The sequence below is a fragment of the Oenanthe melanoleuca genome, chromosome 3 (assembly GCF_029582105.1).
Source record: "Oenanthe melanoleuca isolate GR-GAL-2019-014 chromosome 3, OMel1.0, whole genome shotgun sequence".
Taxonomy (NCBI): domain Eukaryota; kingdom Metazoa; phylum Chordata; class Aves; order Passeriformes; family Muscicapidae; genus Oenanthe; species Oenanthe melanoleuca.
In genome coordinates this window covers 4379549-4395837 of record NC_079336.1, presented here as the reverse complement: position 1 = coordinate 4395837, position 16289 = coordinate 4379549, and the positions used below count along the sequence as shown (strand labels likewise).

Here is a 16289-nt window from a genome sequence, read left to right as displayed (position 1 = left end):
CATTCACAGCATTCTGGAACCAACAAATGCACAGAACATCCTGTGTGAACTTTTTGTGAACTAATTTCAGCAGATCTATGACTGGCTGCCCTAGAACAGGCAGCTGAGGGCAGGTAAAAAGCTAAAGCAGGGCACAGCCAAGCTCTAAGTAAGGAAAGAGACTTTATTAGTTTTCTTTCATTATTGAGATAGAAACTTCAGGACAAAAATTCTGACTAAAGACAGAGAAAACTGTGAACTTGCTTCAGTGTTGTGTGAACAAACTGTACTGCAGAAACACTGAGCACACCTCCTGCAGGTACTTCTCAAACAGAATCACCTCGTGCCTGCTGCAATTAATGATTGGTAATTGTATGCATTTCAAGAAAGAAAAGCCTTTTGTGACCAGTCAGTCCTTCTGAATTTGTAATTTAAACAATTTAAGGCAGTGTTTGAATACCTGTCTAGCTCCAAAGCTGTCAAAAATACAGGGCACATCAAAGAGGCTCTGCTGCAGCCCTAAAAAGAAAGGAAACAATTGTAGTTGTGGTATTGGTAAACCTACAAGGGTTTCTCTGTTAATATCTCCAGCTACCACACAACCACATGAACTGACATGATATGCCATGATTTTTCCTTTTGGGTATAACCATCCAAGCTAAAATACCCCATATGCTACAAGATTGATGCTTAGTACCTCATTCCAGATGTGTTCTGGCTTAGTTAAATATTTAACACATTTCTAGAAGAATGTAGTCTATAATTGCATTAATACTTCAGAAGAATGATGTCCTGGTGAGTAAAGGGAAAGATATTCCAAGGCTGGCTGTGTCCCTGCTCCTGTCAGTGATCAGCAGGACTCACCCAGATTACATTTTTAAAAATCTGGTAATCATTGATCTCTATGGGTCATTGACAGACACAAGGCACTACCCTGACAGTGTTCCCCAGTACCATTTCCAAGGCCTAAGCAAAGTGACACTGTAACCTGGTAAAATTCCAGACAGCAAAATCCCCATTTAAATTTCAAATATATCCAAACATAATTGCATGATGCATGTTACTGGATGTATTTAATTGCTGAATTTTGTGCTGTTAACAACAGTTTTGCCTTTTTCCCTGTGCTTTTCCACAAGCCACAGCTCAAAAGACCCAAAGTGTAGGCACATTCCCACCTTTGCCTAATTCTATCCTTACCCTTCAAGACAAAGTAATGAGACAATTAAATCCTGTTGAGATATGGTGAAAGGAAGAGAAAACACAGAGCTTCTTTCCTTTCCCACACCATGGGAACAAAGCAGATGATTTATAAAAGTTAATACTTAGAAAATTTAACAGTGCATTTTTTTGGCTGAAATCTATGGTTCCATTAGCCATTAGGCCATGCTGGGTGTCTTTATAAAATGTATTGCTACCATGGTCCCAGGATGGGGAGATTATGCCACTATGACCATTAGAGCACCCTGATAAAGCTGGGAGTGTTTATTCACAGGCACAGAGAAGAGTTGGGAACATGGTATTTATTACCTGGACAACAACTATCCTGCACAGGTAATTCCTATTACAAATTAGTCATGGAAAAGGCAGCAGCAGGAGGAAGGGAACACCAGAAACACAAAGGAGGGCTGGGATAGGTGAATATTCAATTTTCATTAAAAGACAGACATTATTACTTCATTGGTTTTTAACATTCCAGGTTTATTAAAAGACATTATTCTGCATGTATCTTACAGGTCTTAAGACTGGTAAAACACTAGCAATAACGTGATAATCCTAGCAAATGATGACATGGCTAAAATCATACCAGAGTGATTTTTCTTTTCTTTCAATACAATTGTGGACATTTCAATCCCATTTTTAACACTGGCCAGAGCTATTCATACCTAGAGCATTTGGAACAGTCCATTGAAGGAACAAAACTTGACAAGATGGAAACAGCAGACTACTACACCTGATTTCTGCAACTGCTGGCAAAAGCTGCTGGAGAAGTATCTGCACACTTTAAAAATGTTACATCAGTGACAGATGGAATTTTGTGCTTTAATACTTTGCTTGAAAAGTCTCTTTATCCAACATGAAATCAGCAAATCTCTGCTGGAGCTCCTTTTCTCTCTCCTGCTGTCGCTGCACATCTTCCTTCAGACACTGTAAGGGAAAACATTAAACAGCCAGTCAGTTTTCCACCAGTCACACCCATGAAGATCACTACCAAAGGGTGTATTTTAGTTCCTCCAGAGGAAGAGCTCAGAATTAAGACAGAACATTGCTGAAATTACTTAATTTAAATATAAATGTAAAACAGAGCAGTGGATGCAACGTATCAAGAATCAGTTATCTTGCTTCAGAAGTCAGGTAGCTCACCCTGGTTTTGACAGCAGCTAAGATCAAATGCTTCAAAAGGAGAGATTTCAAATTGGAACCTTGCCACTTAGTAAAAACAGGTGCTATTAGCAGCTATCAAGTGATTTAATGTTTTAACTGTTATCTTTCACTAAATCAGTGAATCACTTCTGAGTTTGTAGACACATCTATCACATTTCTAAATCATCTTCACAAAATCAGTATTAGGAACTGATGCATTTTATCTCTTTTCTAGCAAGTGCTTGCGAGTATCTAAGCCTCAATGGAAGCCTCTCTTCTGGAGGAAAACCACATTACAATAAAAATTGTGCTCAGGTGAACACTTATTCCTTGGAAAGAAAGGTTGGCACTCATTCAAACATAGGACTGAGTCTTGATTAAGGGTTGTCTCATTAGCTGAATAAAGTGAGAATATCCTGAAAATCCTTAAACTAAGAGAAGTGGCTCTAAGGCAGTGATTTCTGGTATATACCAGCATTTAATCCACTGACTTTTAAGGAAGAAGGAGATTTTAGATAAGTTTTACCCAAAGTTTTAATGGTAATTAAAACTGAAATAAACCAAACCAAGAGAGATGGAACTTGTGCTGATATGCATTGCAGAAGACTTATAAAATAAACCACACAAGGAAATAAAAAAACCCCAATGTCAGAGAACACACTGCTAGATTAGTCCCAGCCTCTAATATGTGTATCACAGAACTTTTGATACTGAAGTAAAAGGCAGATGAATCTGGTAACAGCCAAAAATACGATTTTAAGAGAACATTAAAAACTTGACACCAACTCAGGCTGTGAAGCTCAGAGCTAAAACATTTTTTCCATGTGGTGGCTGAGTCTGACCTCAGGCACTGGATTCTGGAATCTCACCTCCAGTCTCCGAGGGATGGCAGCATCCTCGTGTTTCTTCAGCTCCTCGAAGGTGCGCAGCTCCAGGTGGGCCTGCTCGATCTGGTCCCACAGATCATTCAGCTGCTTGATGAGCCCCATTGCTCGGGACTGGTACCCACCAAGAAGGATCTTCAGCTTCTTCTCCATCTTGGCAGCCCTCTTGGCTTCAGTGGTCATGTGGCCTCTGTTGATCTGCCAGAAGGAACCCAAGAGTTGTTTTAGTTACCCAGAACTCAAAAGTTAAAGAGGGGGAAATAAAAAAGTAAAAATGTATCTGTGGAATTGTGTTGAGTTGATCAAGTTCTTTGATTTCTATTAAAATAATCACACTGCAAATTTTACAACAAGCTAGACTGCTGGATTAAAATCTTTATAATAGACATAGTACATCTCTAAAATCATAATTGAGAACATAATCCATTATCAGACAAGTTACACAAATTATAAAATTCTGTGAACTGGAACACAACACAAATAATTTCAAATGTTTGTGTTAATACGTTATAAATCTTGTATAAAACATTTATAAATAGCAAAGGTAACAGAAGTCTTTGTGTATTTTTGCATCTGGGGTCAAAGTAAATGAGCACTAAAATAATTAAATAGCCATCAGAATTTTTAAAGCCTGGAAGAAGGCATCAAAGAAATCTATAACACTGGATCCCAATCACAAATGGCCTAAAGATGAAGATTAGATTACATTAAATATTTGGAGGAAATTGCTCCCTGTCAGGGTGGGGAGGCCCTGGCACAGGGTGCCCAGAGAAGCTGTGGCTGCCCCTGGATCCCTGGCAGTGTCCAAGGCCAGGCTGGACAGGGCTGGGAGTAACCTGGGATAGTGGAAGATGTCCCTGTCCCTGTCCCTGTCCATGGCAGGCAGTGGAATGAGATGAGATTTACAGTCCCTTCCAGCACAACTGTGGAGAAGTGCCACAGCTCACACCTCTGAACAGGAACATAAGGTTCCCTGTTGAGGCTTTTTTAATGCTACTTCCTAAAAAACAACAACAGCAACAACAACAAAACCCAAAAAAAAACCCAACAAAATAAAATCCTCTTTTTAGAAAGAACTGTGTGAAGAATGCCAAGCCCAAGAAAAGAGGAATCAAACTTCTCAGATTTTGATTTTTGCCACAGTTAATGATATATTAGTGCATGACATTAAATATAACATGAAAGTTTCTAAAGTGTTAAAATATAAAAGACTAATTCAGAACCACAGTGTCTGAATCACCAATCCTTGCCTTGTTTCTTTAAAAATCAAAGCTTTGCTGGTGAAGGTTCCCACATACAAAGAAATCAACAACCATCAACCAAAATGCAACATCTTTCATTGCTACAATTACCCAATGTATCATTACCAATGAAACGGAACTCCTTTGGGAAGGAACTACTGAAGAGGGATCTGCCCTTCAAACTAGATCAGCCATCACAGCCTTACACACTGAGCTACTGCAAAGTGCATTTCATCAGCCTTCCAGCCCTCCAACTGCACTGAAGTACCCTCTGTTACACAGCTGCAGGTTTCTGTAACTCCTTAACAATTTATTCACTCATTTAGAACAGTTTTAGTTAGTGGTGCAGAGATAAACAGAGTGAATGGTCAAGGGAGCAAACTGTTAATGGGTGAGTGAAAGAGAAATTTGACTTTCTGAGCTGTCTAGCTTGCTCCTGGGGAGAGCGATGCAGACTGCTGCACTTTTCAAACTCTGTTTGCAATGCAGACCTAAGCTATGCCCAAGGTGCTTTAAGCATACAGAGAGGCGCCTCTTTTTCAATATTTATATAAATCTAGAGAAAATTAAATAAATAGATTAGGGATTTGTGAGGATACTCTCTGATGGAAAAGTATGAAAGCTTTAAATGTCTTCATTGGTAAATAATATGCTATTACTGCAACAACAAATACAGCTGTGCGGTCAATGAACTATTTTCCAATTACTGTTTCTTGGATGAAAAATGTGTGTTGAGGGCCACTGACATTTAGACATCATGGAATAGATGGATGCACAGGCAAACAGAATTTCATTTGCAACAGAGGCCTAATGTAACAAAGATCAATTGTCCATGTTGCTCCCAGCATTACAACATAGAGCACGGCTGGTGTGAAATGAAACTCCCATCACAATGTCACTCTTCATAGCTGGCTGAAAAGACCATTTAGAGAAGTTGCACTGTTGTGTCATCCTGAGTGAAGATCTTACCCTTCACTGTGAGGGTGGTGAGGCCCTGGCACAGGCTGCCCAGAGATGTGGCTGTCCCATCCCTGGAAGTGTCCAAGGCCAGGCTGGATGCAGCTCTGGGGAACCTGCTCTGGTGGAAGATGTCCCTGGCCATGGCAGGGGGTTGGAATGAGCTGAGCTTGAAGATTCCTTCAAGCTAAACCATTCTGTGATTCCATGATCTCTCAACAACCTAATTTTCTAATAAAATGTTAAACACTGCATACCTGAGGACATAAATACAGTTATCAGCACTATCCCCACCACACAGAAAAGGGACTGGATCAGGGCACTGTGGTCACTGAATTATCCCCGTGTTCCAAGTATTACCAGCAGCAGTGGCAGTACTGGCTTGGTCTGGCACTTTCACACCCTTCAGTTGGGATTCACTTTGCTTGGCTTCAGGCATCAATATCTGAGTTTGTCACAGGAGATGCTTCTGTCATCAGGAGAGAAACTGGCAACTCCAGGGCATGGCTCATCTGATCCAGAGCCTCAGGACAAGATCAAACACCTCAGTGAAGGGCCCTTCACTGATGGTGATGGGAGCACAAACTCTTTGTTCAGATACTGTTATCCAAGACCAGGTACATCAATCCCACCCTAAGTGTATACTGCCTTAAGGAATTAGATATAATAAAGCATTTTTAAATTTAAAACTTTTAACAAAGCCAGTTTCAGTCTAATACTTATTATAGTGTCTGACCTTGATTATTTAAGCACCTTTGAAATTTTCAGACAATGAGAATTGCACTTAATATTTCTGAGTTGGTCTGGATACTGGACTCTTAACTACTAGAGCTCCTTAGGTTACATGCTTCTATATTGCCTTTTTCCTCAGCTCCTTGTCCATCTTGGATTATCATAGACCTCACTGCTGGAAGAAGAAAAAAAAAAGAAAAAGAAAAAGAAAAAAGCCTCCCAAGTATCTAAAACCAGAAATAACAGCCCTTTCTTCCTTCTCTGCTTAGGGAGAAATGTGAACAGTCACCACCTTTTCCCCTCCCTCCCAACTACAAAATTTTAGGACCTAATACAAAAAGGTCAAAAGGAGGTCTCAGCTTTTGTAACAAATACTATTTATTAAAAATTGCTGACTGCTGCATTAGTGCCAACAACTGCATATAATTTCAGTTCAAGCTTCATAAAATTTTAAGGCTCAGATACCAAGCTAAAAATTCCAAGCAGTTATGAAGAGGTGTGTTTAAACAGTAGTCTACATTATTTGCTTAAAGCAAAGAAATAGATTTGAGTAAAATCTGACAACCATTTCCCCCTGAACCTAACAGAAAGAGTAAAGACATTTGAAAGATTTCTCCACTTATTTATTTTGTACTGTTCCTTGGCCAGCTTTGGTTCTGCTGACTTTTATACCAGCTACAGCAAAATGAGAACAGCATGTACAGACACGGGGTAAGATGATATATGATGTTAAGGCAAGTGTGAGAGCCTCATCCCATCCCAAATCTCTGATGTAAAAGCCTCCCCTCATGACTCATAAAGTGGTGTTCAGTTTTCAGTACTGCACTAGAGAACCAAGGAAGAGGAACCAAAACAAGCAGCAGACAAAAGAGCCAAAAGAGCAACAGAAATAACCAGAGGTTTATAAAACATGATCTAGAAAAGAGAGACTGACTGGAAAACCAGGGTTTGTTTGGTTTGTTTTTCCTCTGCCTAACAAAAAAAGAGAAAAAGACACAACACCCTCCTTTAAATATCACTAAGTTCATTGTGAAACATTCATCTGTTCTTATGGCTACTGAGAAAGAAAGAGGGACTTAAATTTGGGAAGGAAATTTTAGATGTTAGTTGTAAGGTTTAACTAAGGACAACGAAGGACAGGGAAGAACTCCTTATGAGAACAAACATCCACTGGGAAAGATCTAAGAAAAACTGACCCTGAGGAAGGAAGAGCTCAATTGCCTTAAAAACTGCATTTTCAGAATTCTCATCTCACCAGGTCTACTGAGGACACCCCTCCTCAGTTCCAAGGGCTTTTTCGCTGCACTGACTGGTTTGTTTTCCTTCCCTTTAATGTGGAGCTTCTGGTAATCCCTGAACAGCATTAAGCTCTCTTGTCTTTTAATTGATCTTCCTAATCATGCTGGATGGATTAAACAAACATGGAAGAAAAACTGCTGCATGTTCAGAACAGAGCTACAGTCAAAGTAAACCAACCTGTTCCATGACCTTGGAGAATCAACATCATCACAGAGCTGCTCGCTTGTGCAGAGAAATCCTCTGCCAGCTTCAGCCACGCCGGCTGAGCAGAGCGCTCCTGGAACATACATAGGACTACTCTAAACGTTGCTGTAACTTCCTTCCTCACCTCAGACCCACATGTGGCCCTCCCAAGTTCAGTTCTGCTGGCAGGAGATGGATTGACTTAATTGGAATGGCAGGTGTGTGAGCTTGGCTCGTGCTGGCTCAGCTGCAGTGTCTGGGTGAGAGCGCTCAGCTCGGCAGCAGCTTGTGCTCCAGACCAGGCATTTCCAACCACAGGGACAAGGACCCCCACACTACAGAATCCTCTGGCCACACTGGGGTCATCTGCCTTTACAAACTTATGGTGCACTCAACAACAACAGGTTTTAAAAAAAAAGTCATTAATTTCTGTACTTGAAAATGCTTTTTTAGTTCTAAGCTCTTGCACAGAAGTCAACATTTTTGGCTTGAATCACTGTTTTATCTGTCTAGCATTCAACCAGGCAAAACTCTCTGTAGAGCCCTGCCTGAGTTACCCCCAACTTAGTAAAAGATAAGTCAACTCTGCTGGAAATTGAGGCTTGGAGTTAGTATCAAACCAAAATTGCATGTCTAGTGTAGAACAATGTGGTCTTAATCTATTAAACATTAACTCAGCTCATCCACTGAAACCACTCCATGGGCTTGACACAATTTCGTATTTCTGCTGTGACACTAAAGATCACAGAATCAGAGAATGGGGTGGGTTGGAAGGGACCTGAAAGATCAAATCATTCCAACTCTCCAGCCATGGGCAGGAACACCTTTCACTAGAACAGGTATCTCCAAGCCCTGGCCTTGAACACCTCACCTCCAGTAAAGTGCTTTACTTAATGTACGAGGGACAATGAGGAAAATGAAACAAAGGCACTGAATAGGATCAGAGCAGTCAGAGGGACTGAGCTTGTAGCTGTAAAGATATACAAAAGCAGAAATTAATTCTAATTGACTGGGATCACATGAAGTTTTTAATGGAAAGAGTCACTTTAAAAAATCCTCAATTTAAGGCATTGCTGGTAAGCACTGCAACTTCCCAACTGAAACTAGGCCAGATACTCAGAGCATGCATAGCAATATAAAGCTGCCTTTCCCAGTTTAATAGGGGAGCCCCAGATAAACTCCTATCTTGTACTTTGTCATACAGATCATGTATCATTATTATTTACTGATATCTGCAGAATGCTATTCTCTCTACTCACAGCCAAATCTAATGACCCAAGAGCATGCTCCCCCTGAAGTATGTTCCAGAAATTATATTGACTTGTCTTCAAACACCATGAGTCACTGTTGAGTAAAGACAATATAGGGTATATGAAAAGCAAGTGTTCCTACAGGGGTTCACAGCATGCAACTACCTAGAACTAGAATCATCTTGAAAAGTTACTGTGTAAGTCAACAGTCATTGCTGATCTACAGCCATGACAATGAAGTCCACTTTGAAGATTTTTATCTGAAAACTGCTTCTAAGACCAGCAGTTTTATGAGTGATACCCATATAGGCTCCCTACAAAGAAAGGGGGTTGTACTGAGATGGGTGTCATGACAGGATGAGAGGAAATAGCTTCAAATTGCATGAGGGATGGTTTACACTGATACTAGGAAAAAATTCTGTTATGGAAAGGGTTGCCACGCACTGGAACAAGCTACAGAGGGGAGTGGTGAAGTCACCATCCCTGTAACTGTTCAAAAAGCATGTGGATATGGCACTGGAGGACATGGTTTAGAGGTGAACAAGATGGTGGTATAAGGTTGATGGCTGGTCTTGGTGACCTTGGAGGTCTTTTCCAAATTTAATGACTCAAGGATCCTATCTCAATCACAGCAGAAACATGTCTAGAATATAGTAGATTATGATGAAAAACGAGTAATTTATTTTTACTAAACTTTTTTTGAAACTCTCTACCACTCATTGGGAAAGAAAAACCTTTCATTAAGATCACAGACAGCAACATCCACCAGAGGCCAAGAGCTTTGATTAGCCACAGGCAAACAGGGGTTACTGCTGGGTCTGATGAGGTCACAGGGCAGCCAGCACAGTGTAATTACTTCAAACACTACCCCTGCACACCCAGAGTGCCTGCACTGGCCCCTTCCAGAGGCTGACAAGGCTGTGAAAGCTCAGGCAATAAAGGAGCTGGCAAAGAGCCTGGCTCCCTCTCAATACAACAGAAGCCCAATGGTGATCCTGCAGCAGTCAGCTCTGAACAGTGAGGGTGTGCAAAGGCCTTTGCAATGAGAGATTTGTCAATGCTGAACTTTATTTCTAAGCACAATGAAGTCACCACACTGTGAACAATCTGACAGTGAAGACCCCTGATAACTCTCTGCTGTGATCCTATGGTGCCAACTACATTCCCAACAGACCTTATTAAAAGAAGTGTATTCCACAATGCAAGACATTAGCACAAAATAAAACATGTGACCATAAAAGCAAAGCTACTCAGGATTTTCACCATATTTTAGTTTTGCGAGTTATTTCTCTGTTCCTAGTCCTATAAAATCTCTAATTTTCTCCAGGTGCTTTCTGAGTACCAGCACACCTGGAAATGCAAAAGAAACTGCAAACTTTAGCACATAAACTAGAGAGAAATTCAAAGACAATCTCCAATAAACTAAGTGATATACCCTGAAGCAGAGTGTACCATGTAACCTATAAAACTCCAGCTAAGTAAATTGTTTTTAATCTGAATTAATTCAGAGGACATGAGCTGCAATCAAAAGCAAACATTAACACTTTGGTAAATCATCACCTAGATGCATCTTGGATACTGCAAAGAATAGATAATTTACTATATTTGCATATACAGTGTACCTTGAACTTTCCCCCTGTAGGCTTCCAATGGAGTTTACAATTTAGTAATCAACTGAAATGATAATGTTAACTACCACAATTTTAATAGAAGTATTTGTATTTTGAAAGCCAACTTTATTAACTGTCTTCAAAGGAAAAGTAAAGATGGCAGGAAGTTTCTATGTTGTGAGCTACAAAGGGAAGCAACTAGGTTGTTAAATAGATGCCTTTACTATCTCATTTCATCTTATAATGTTCCAGTTTAGCATATGTTAGTAGGAATGCTTTTCTTTATAAATGTATTGTTTGGAAGGGAGCAAAAGGTATTGCAGAGAGCTAAAGCAGTTACTCAACATAACCGTAAGCATCAGAAAACTTCAATTTCTGAAATCACTTGCTCTGCAGTGTAACCTAGCCTTGGAAAAAATATTCTGGACTTCTAGAGGCTAGTGGAAAGATCAGAAAATTCCACAAATCTAAGGTGTACTAGAGGATTCACTTGCACAGACCCATCTGTAATGTAAGAAAGTTCACATACTAATCCTCTAACACTCTTAACCCACATTAAGTAATACATTCAAGGAGTTCAAAACCCTCAAAACAAAGCATTGAGAAGCATTTCTAATACACAGCAGTACACTCCAACATCAGAACTACTGAGGAGCCATGCATTGCTGATGATGCCTGGACAGGATACCCAGCCAAACAGAAGCTCTCCACAACAGCTCCACTTTGCCTCCTCAAGTTCATCAATAACAGCACAAATCTGTTTGTGATATCAGCATCCATTTGAGAAAGATAAATGTCATGTCAACATAGGCTGCCACGACTAAACCACTCAGGCAGTGAGAACAGGACAATTAGAGGAAGATGAGTGTGTGTCCACACCATCAATCCAGCCAGGAATCTCTGAATGACAAAGACAGACCCAGAAATAACTTGGTTTTTCTGCACAGGATCTGCAGGGTGTCAGCAGTCCCATATGGAAGTTTTAGACAGTGACTTCCCCATGTGCAGCTGTTCCAAATATCACTACACTCTCGTGGTTTTTTTCCCCTAATAATCTTAGTGCACTATAAAGGGGAAGAAGCAGCCCCCAAAACTGACCAACATCAGTTGCTGTTGCTGGCAAACTCTGTTTTACAGTTTCTATTCTTCTCTCAAAAAAAGCTAAGAGTACAAGCAAGTGTCTTGGGGTACTGAAAGCTGAGCTAATATCTCTGCTTTTCATTAAGTTTGTCTGATACTTCCCATTAAAATATCTATTTCAGCTGATATTGCTTTCAGACAATTTTCATTGGAAAAACATTAAAATGAAGGTGGGTTTTGTCATTGCTGAGAATAGGGTAGGAAAAAAACAACTGTGCTTTTTTATTGCATATTCATTTGTTCTGTCATGCTTTTTATTTAATGTTTAAAAAATGATTCAGCAGGTGACATGCTTAAAAAACTTGTATATCTTCCTTTTAGGAAGGGCCCTTTTGGGTCAGGCCACAGAGCTGCACTAAACTGCATTTTGCACACACTTGGGAGAGATTTTTCAGGTCAAATTTAACTTTGCACACAGTCCACCTGCACTCAACAACAGTGAGTTGAGAGGAAGCACAGCGCTCACTGCACCTGCAGGCACAGGGATCTGCTGGCCCCAGTGCCTGCCTGGACTGGGGGGTGGTATTCTGGAACACAGGAAAATGGGAGAGCAGGACTGTGTGTGCAATTGCACCAAGGCAGCAGTTTCATCAGCAGCACTCTGAGCTCCCAGGGGATGGAGCTACACTAGCCATAGTCTCATGGCTGCAGTGACTGATAACAGACACAGAATGGGTCAGGTTGGAAGGATCACAGTTGCTCCTCTGTTCCTTCCTCCCTGCCCAAGCAGGGTCATCCCAGACCTCAGGGCACAGGATTGTGTCCAGACAGTTCTGGAATATCTCCAGTGAGGAGACTCCACACCCTCTCTGGACAATCTGTTCAGTGCTCAGTCACTGCACAGTAAAGAAGTTCTGCCTCCTGTCCAGCTGGAACTTGCTGGGATCAGTCCCTGCCCGTTCCTCTGGTGCCATTGCTGGGCCCTGGAGCAGAGCCTGGGACTGCTCTGACCTCCCTGCACACAGGGACACACAGGGACACTCAGGGACACTCAGGGATGAGGTTCCCTCTCAGGATCTCCTCTCCAGGCTGAACAGCCCCAGCTTCCTCAGCCTTTCCTGGGCAGGGAGATGCTCCAGTCCCTTCATCATCTTTGTCACCCAACACTGGACACTCTCCAGGAGCTCCATGTCTCTCCTGTCCTGAGGAGCCCAGAACTGGACACAGCACTCCACATGTTCCTCAGCAAGGCTGAGCAGAGGGGCAGGATCACCTTCCTTAGCCTGATGGACACAGCTAACAGGATTTTGTTAAGTGTCTTTCACAGAGTGCCACACAATGTTGGCAGCAAATAAAACCCTTTTTTTTTTAAATTTCTTTTTTGGCAAGACCTCTGACTTGTATTTTGCTTCCTGGGTGACTGTCTTGTGACTGCAGAGCAAAGACCATTTAGAACAAACATACACGAGTTTGATAAATGATAAACTTGACCTTACTTTGCTTCAGTATCCTTAATAAGCACTCCACCACCAACTACTCATTCAAATACTGGGAAGAACAGAAATCAACAGCACAAGAAAGCCCACACAGAAGTAACCAATTTAGACTGCAGAAACAGTGCACAGGATAAAGGCACAGGGCCACACACCAAACAATTAAGAGAAAACAAAATATTCAAGAGCTACTCATTAAGCAAGTACCATCCACCCTGTGCAGTAAATGAGTCTGTGGAAAAACTAGGTTGCAATCATGAAATTAAAGACTGTCTCAAAAAGCATATGCATAGGCAAATTAAGGCTGTTCATGCATTCCCTAACTTGGACTGTTTGACTTTGCAACTTTAATAATGCCCTTCTAATGTCGTTTTGGACCTAAGATATTTAAATTTCAAAAGCATTTGTACACAAATTAGGTGCAGCCCTCCGACTGCTGGCGTGCTGCCTGCCGGCCCCGCTGCCATGCACGGCCAGGCTGCGGCTGAGCTCCCAGGCAGGTTTGGGAAAGCAGAGCGAGTCTGTCAGGCAGCGCTGGCAGGGCAATGCTGCTCTCTGCCGGGTGAGCAGCAGCACGACAGGAGCTCAAACCAAAGCCCTGCTCCCAGGCTACGCGCAGTGAACTGCTCCTGGCCCGGAGCCGGGCTGACAACTGCGGGATCTGCACCCGGACAACGCTTTGACTGAGACTTTACAAAACACACACTCACCTTGTATTTCATTGTATGGATCAAGTGAAAATCCAGCCTTTCTGGCCTCTCTGGTTATTTCTGGGGTAGCAGCTTTTTGGAGAGGTTTACTTCTAGCAACAGTAGCTATGTTGATGTTAAATACAGAAAAACTCTTTTTGCAAAGTTTCCTTTTACCATGGGAAAAAAATAATCTGATGCCTGCATAATTTAGAGAGATTTTAGGCAGCATTTTAGAAAACATTTAATGACTTACTGCAAGTCAGAACAAACATGTTCTGTGGGAAGAAACTGTTTCAGACCAGCTTACTTTTTATCATGAACGTTGTCTATTTTTGGTTTTTTTTTTAATGGAGCATTTGGGTGAAAAGGAGAGGACTAGGCAAGGGACATCAGTGTCAAAGGGTCTGATAAAGAAAGTGAAATGGGATCACAAATATCCATTGTTCTCTTTTTTGGAGGGAATCTCTGAAACTGGAAAAGATGCCAGCCTGGCAAGTATTCAGGACTATCTCATCTTCATGGACATAACCATCAGTCAGAAACCAAGTGTTAAATTGGAAAGAGAACAACTTTGGGACAGAGAGGGTTTTTTAAGCATCTTTGTCTGAGGTTTCTCCTCATACTGGCCACAATCAAGTGCAAACCGAGAAAGATCTGATCCAGTCACAGCAGAGATTAAGAAAACATCAAAAAATCCACATGTAATTAAGAGACAGCAGAACCTGACCTTCTCTCCAGTAGAGAATGGAGTGGATGAGCTGTATTACAGCTAATAGTGAAGAGAGAAACTTTGTGTGGGAATACTTTGTGTAGGATATTTTAAGAAGGAAGATGAGAGAAGTTGATTTAAGTGCCTCAAGAAGATCTATAAACTCCCTAGGAAAACTCCTCACCAACCAACCTTTCCAAATGAATCCCTTCAAAAGACCTGACTGAGCTCCTACAGAGAAAAAAAACCCCAACAAACCAAAACAAATCAACACCAAAAAACACACAAGGAAGTTAAAAAAAAAGGAGGTGCAAAAGGCAGAAAAAAATGACACTGACCTCGAGTCTCTTTTCAAGTGACTCTATCCTGTCTTTTTTGCTGGCCAGGTTAGCCCTTGTGTAGCGGCTCTGTCCAGGCAGGTACAACACTTGGCTGTAGCATTCTTCCCACACCTGGTTATAAGCTTCACTTGACAGCTCTCCATGCCCCATTCCTTGCTTTACCACCTCCATCTCTTGTGCCAAGAGATCCTGTGCCTGTTGGGAAGGATGAGAGAAATTGCAGTTACAATACACAGGATACAAGGAAATTCCTCTTCTTTTCAAACCTTCAGTGTGCAATTCATGGGGACAGATTTTCTTCTCATACTCAAAGCTCACCATCAGGTTAAGCTAACTATGAAATCGAACACAGATGCTGTGGATTACAAATGAAACCCAGGCTAGAAGGCTCCTCACAGCACAACTATCCCTCATTTTATATAATTTGGCCAAACCTGACATCACCCTGGCGTGGCTAATGAAAGCTGTGGCACAGTGAGATACTTCATCTTGCTGCACAAGAATGGAGATAAAAGCAGGGACCTTGAGGTACAGACAGAAGCAGCTGTCCCATGAAACAAAAATCACTTTTCATTTCCTTTTGCCTGCCTTCTCCACACAACCTGAAAAGTCAAGTCTAAACATTCCTCAGCAAGCTGTGTAAGCTCCACTGCAGGAAATACAACTCTGACTGTAACTAACACATTCTGTAGCTGAAGAACTGGTGAGATAGGAGCACTCTGCTGCTTTCAGTTTAGTTTAAAAAGTTTGCAATGAACTGAAGAGATTCTTGTTGGTCTCACAACTCTTAATATTTCTGACAAAAAGCCTGGCCCACAAAACTACACAGGCACCCAGGTCCTTCTAAATAAATAATAACTAAAAAAATAAAATATCATTGCCAATCTAGACTTCATTGGTTATGAGCATGTCCATGTCCTCTATTTCAATAGCATTTACAGGTGCAGCACAAATTTCTCTATCAGCAGTAGGTATCTTAATGCAAGCAGATGTTATGTTTTGTAACTGCACACTGGCCAGGAAGAAATTCAAGTATCACCACATTAGATGATTCCACAGATACTGGGGAAAGGAAAGTTAATTGCTTGTTCTTGATGGTCAAGACAGATAACATAGGAGTAACACAGCCACACCTGACAAAGCTAAAGGTTATACATTTCAATTACCCAAGGTTAATACACTGTGAGGAACTACTTGAGGGTATATTTACTTGTGGCACCAGCAGTGCTTCCCAGCTTCAGGAGCTCAGCACACTGTGCCCAGCACCACTGCTAATCCTTCCCAAAAGAGAACTGCACATCAGGAAAAGAAAGGAGTATTTTACAAAGGAGTTTTAGGATGAAGATGTTCTAAAAACAAATGAAGTAAAGCAAAATAAACAAACCTCAGATGAGATCACACATATAGGAAAATTTTCTGGTTTGAACTGGATTTTAGACAAAGAGGGAATGTCGTGTTGGATGTTAAGAGAGCAAGCA

The 16289-nt window shown here is 41.3% G+C and overlaps 1 protein-coding gene across 1 annotated transcript in view; it reads right to left on the bottom strand.

The window, feature by feature from the left end:
* Window positions 1-1656: 1656 nt before the first annotated feature.
* Window positions 1657-16289, bottom strand: part of CDC5L (cell division cycle 5 like) — a 30828-nt gene continuing 16195 nt past the window's right edge. Inside the window, exons 14-16 of the mRNA XM_056487565.1 lie at window positions 14809-15006; window positions 3210-3422; window positions 1657-2124 (exon numbers count right to left, since the gene is read on the bottom strand). Of these exons, the coding sequence (XP_056343540.1) occupies window positions 2020-2124; window positions 3210-3422; window positions 14809-15006 (516 nt within the window). The 3' untranslated portion in view covers window positions 1657-2019. The remainder of the gene's footprint in view (window positions 2125-3209; window positions 3423-14808; window positions 15007-16289) is intronic.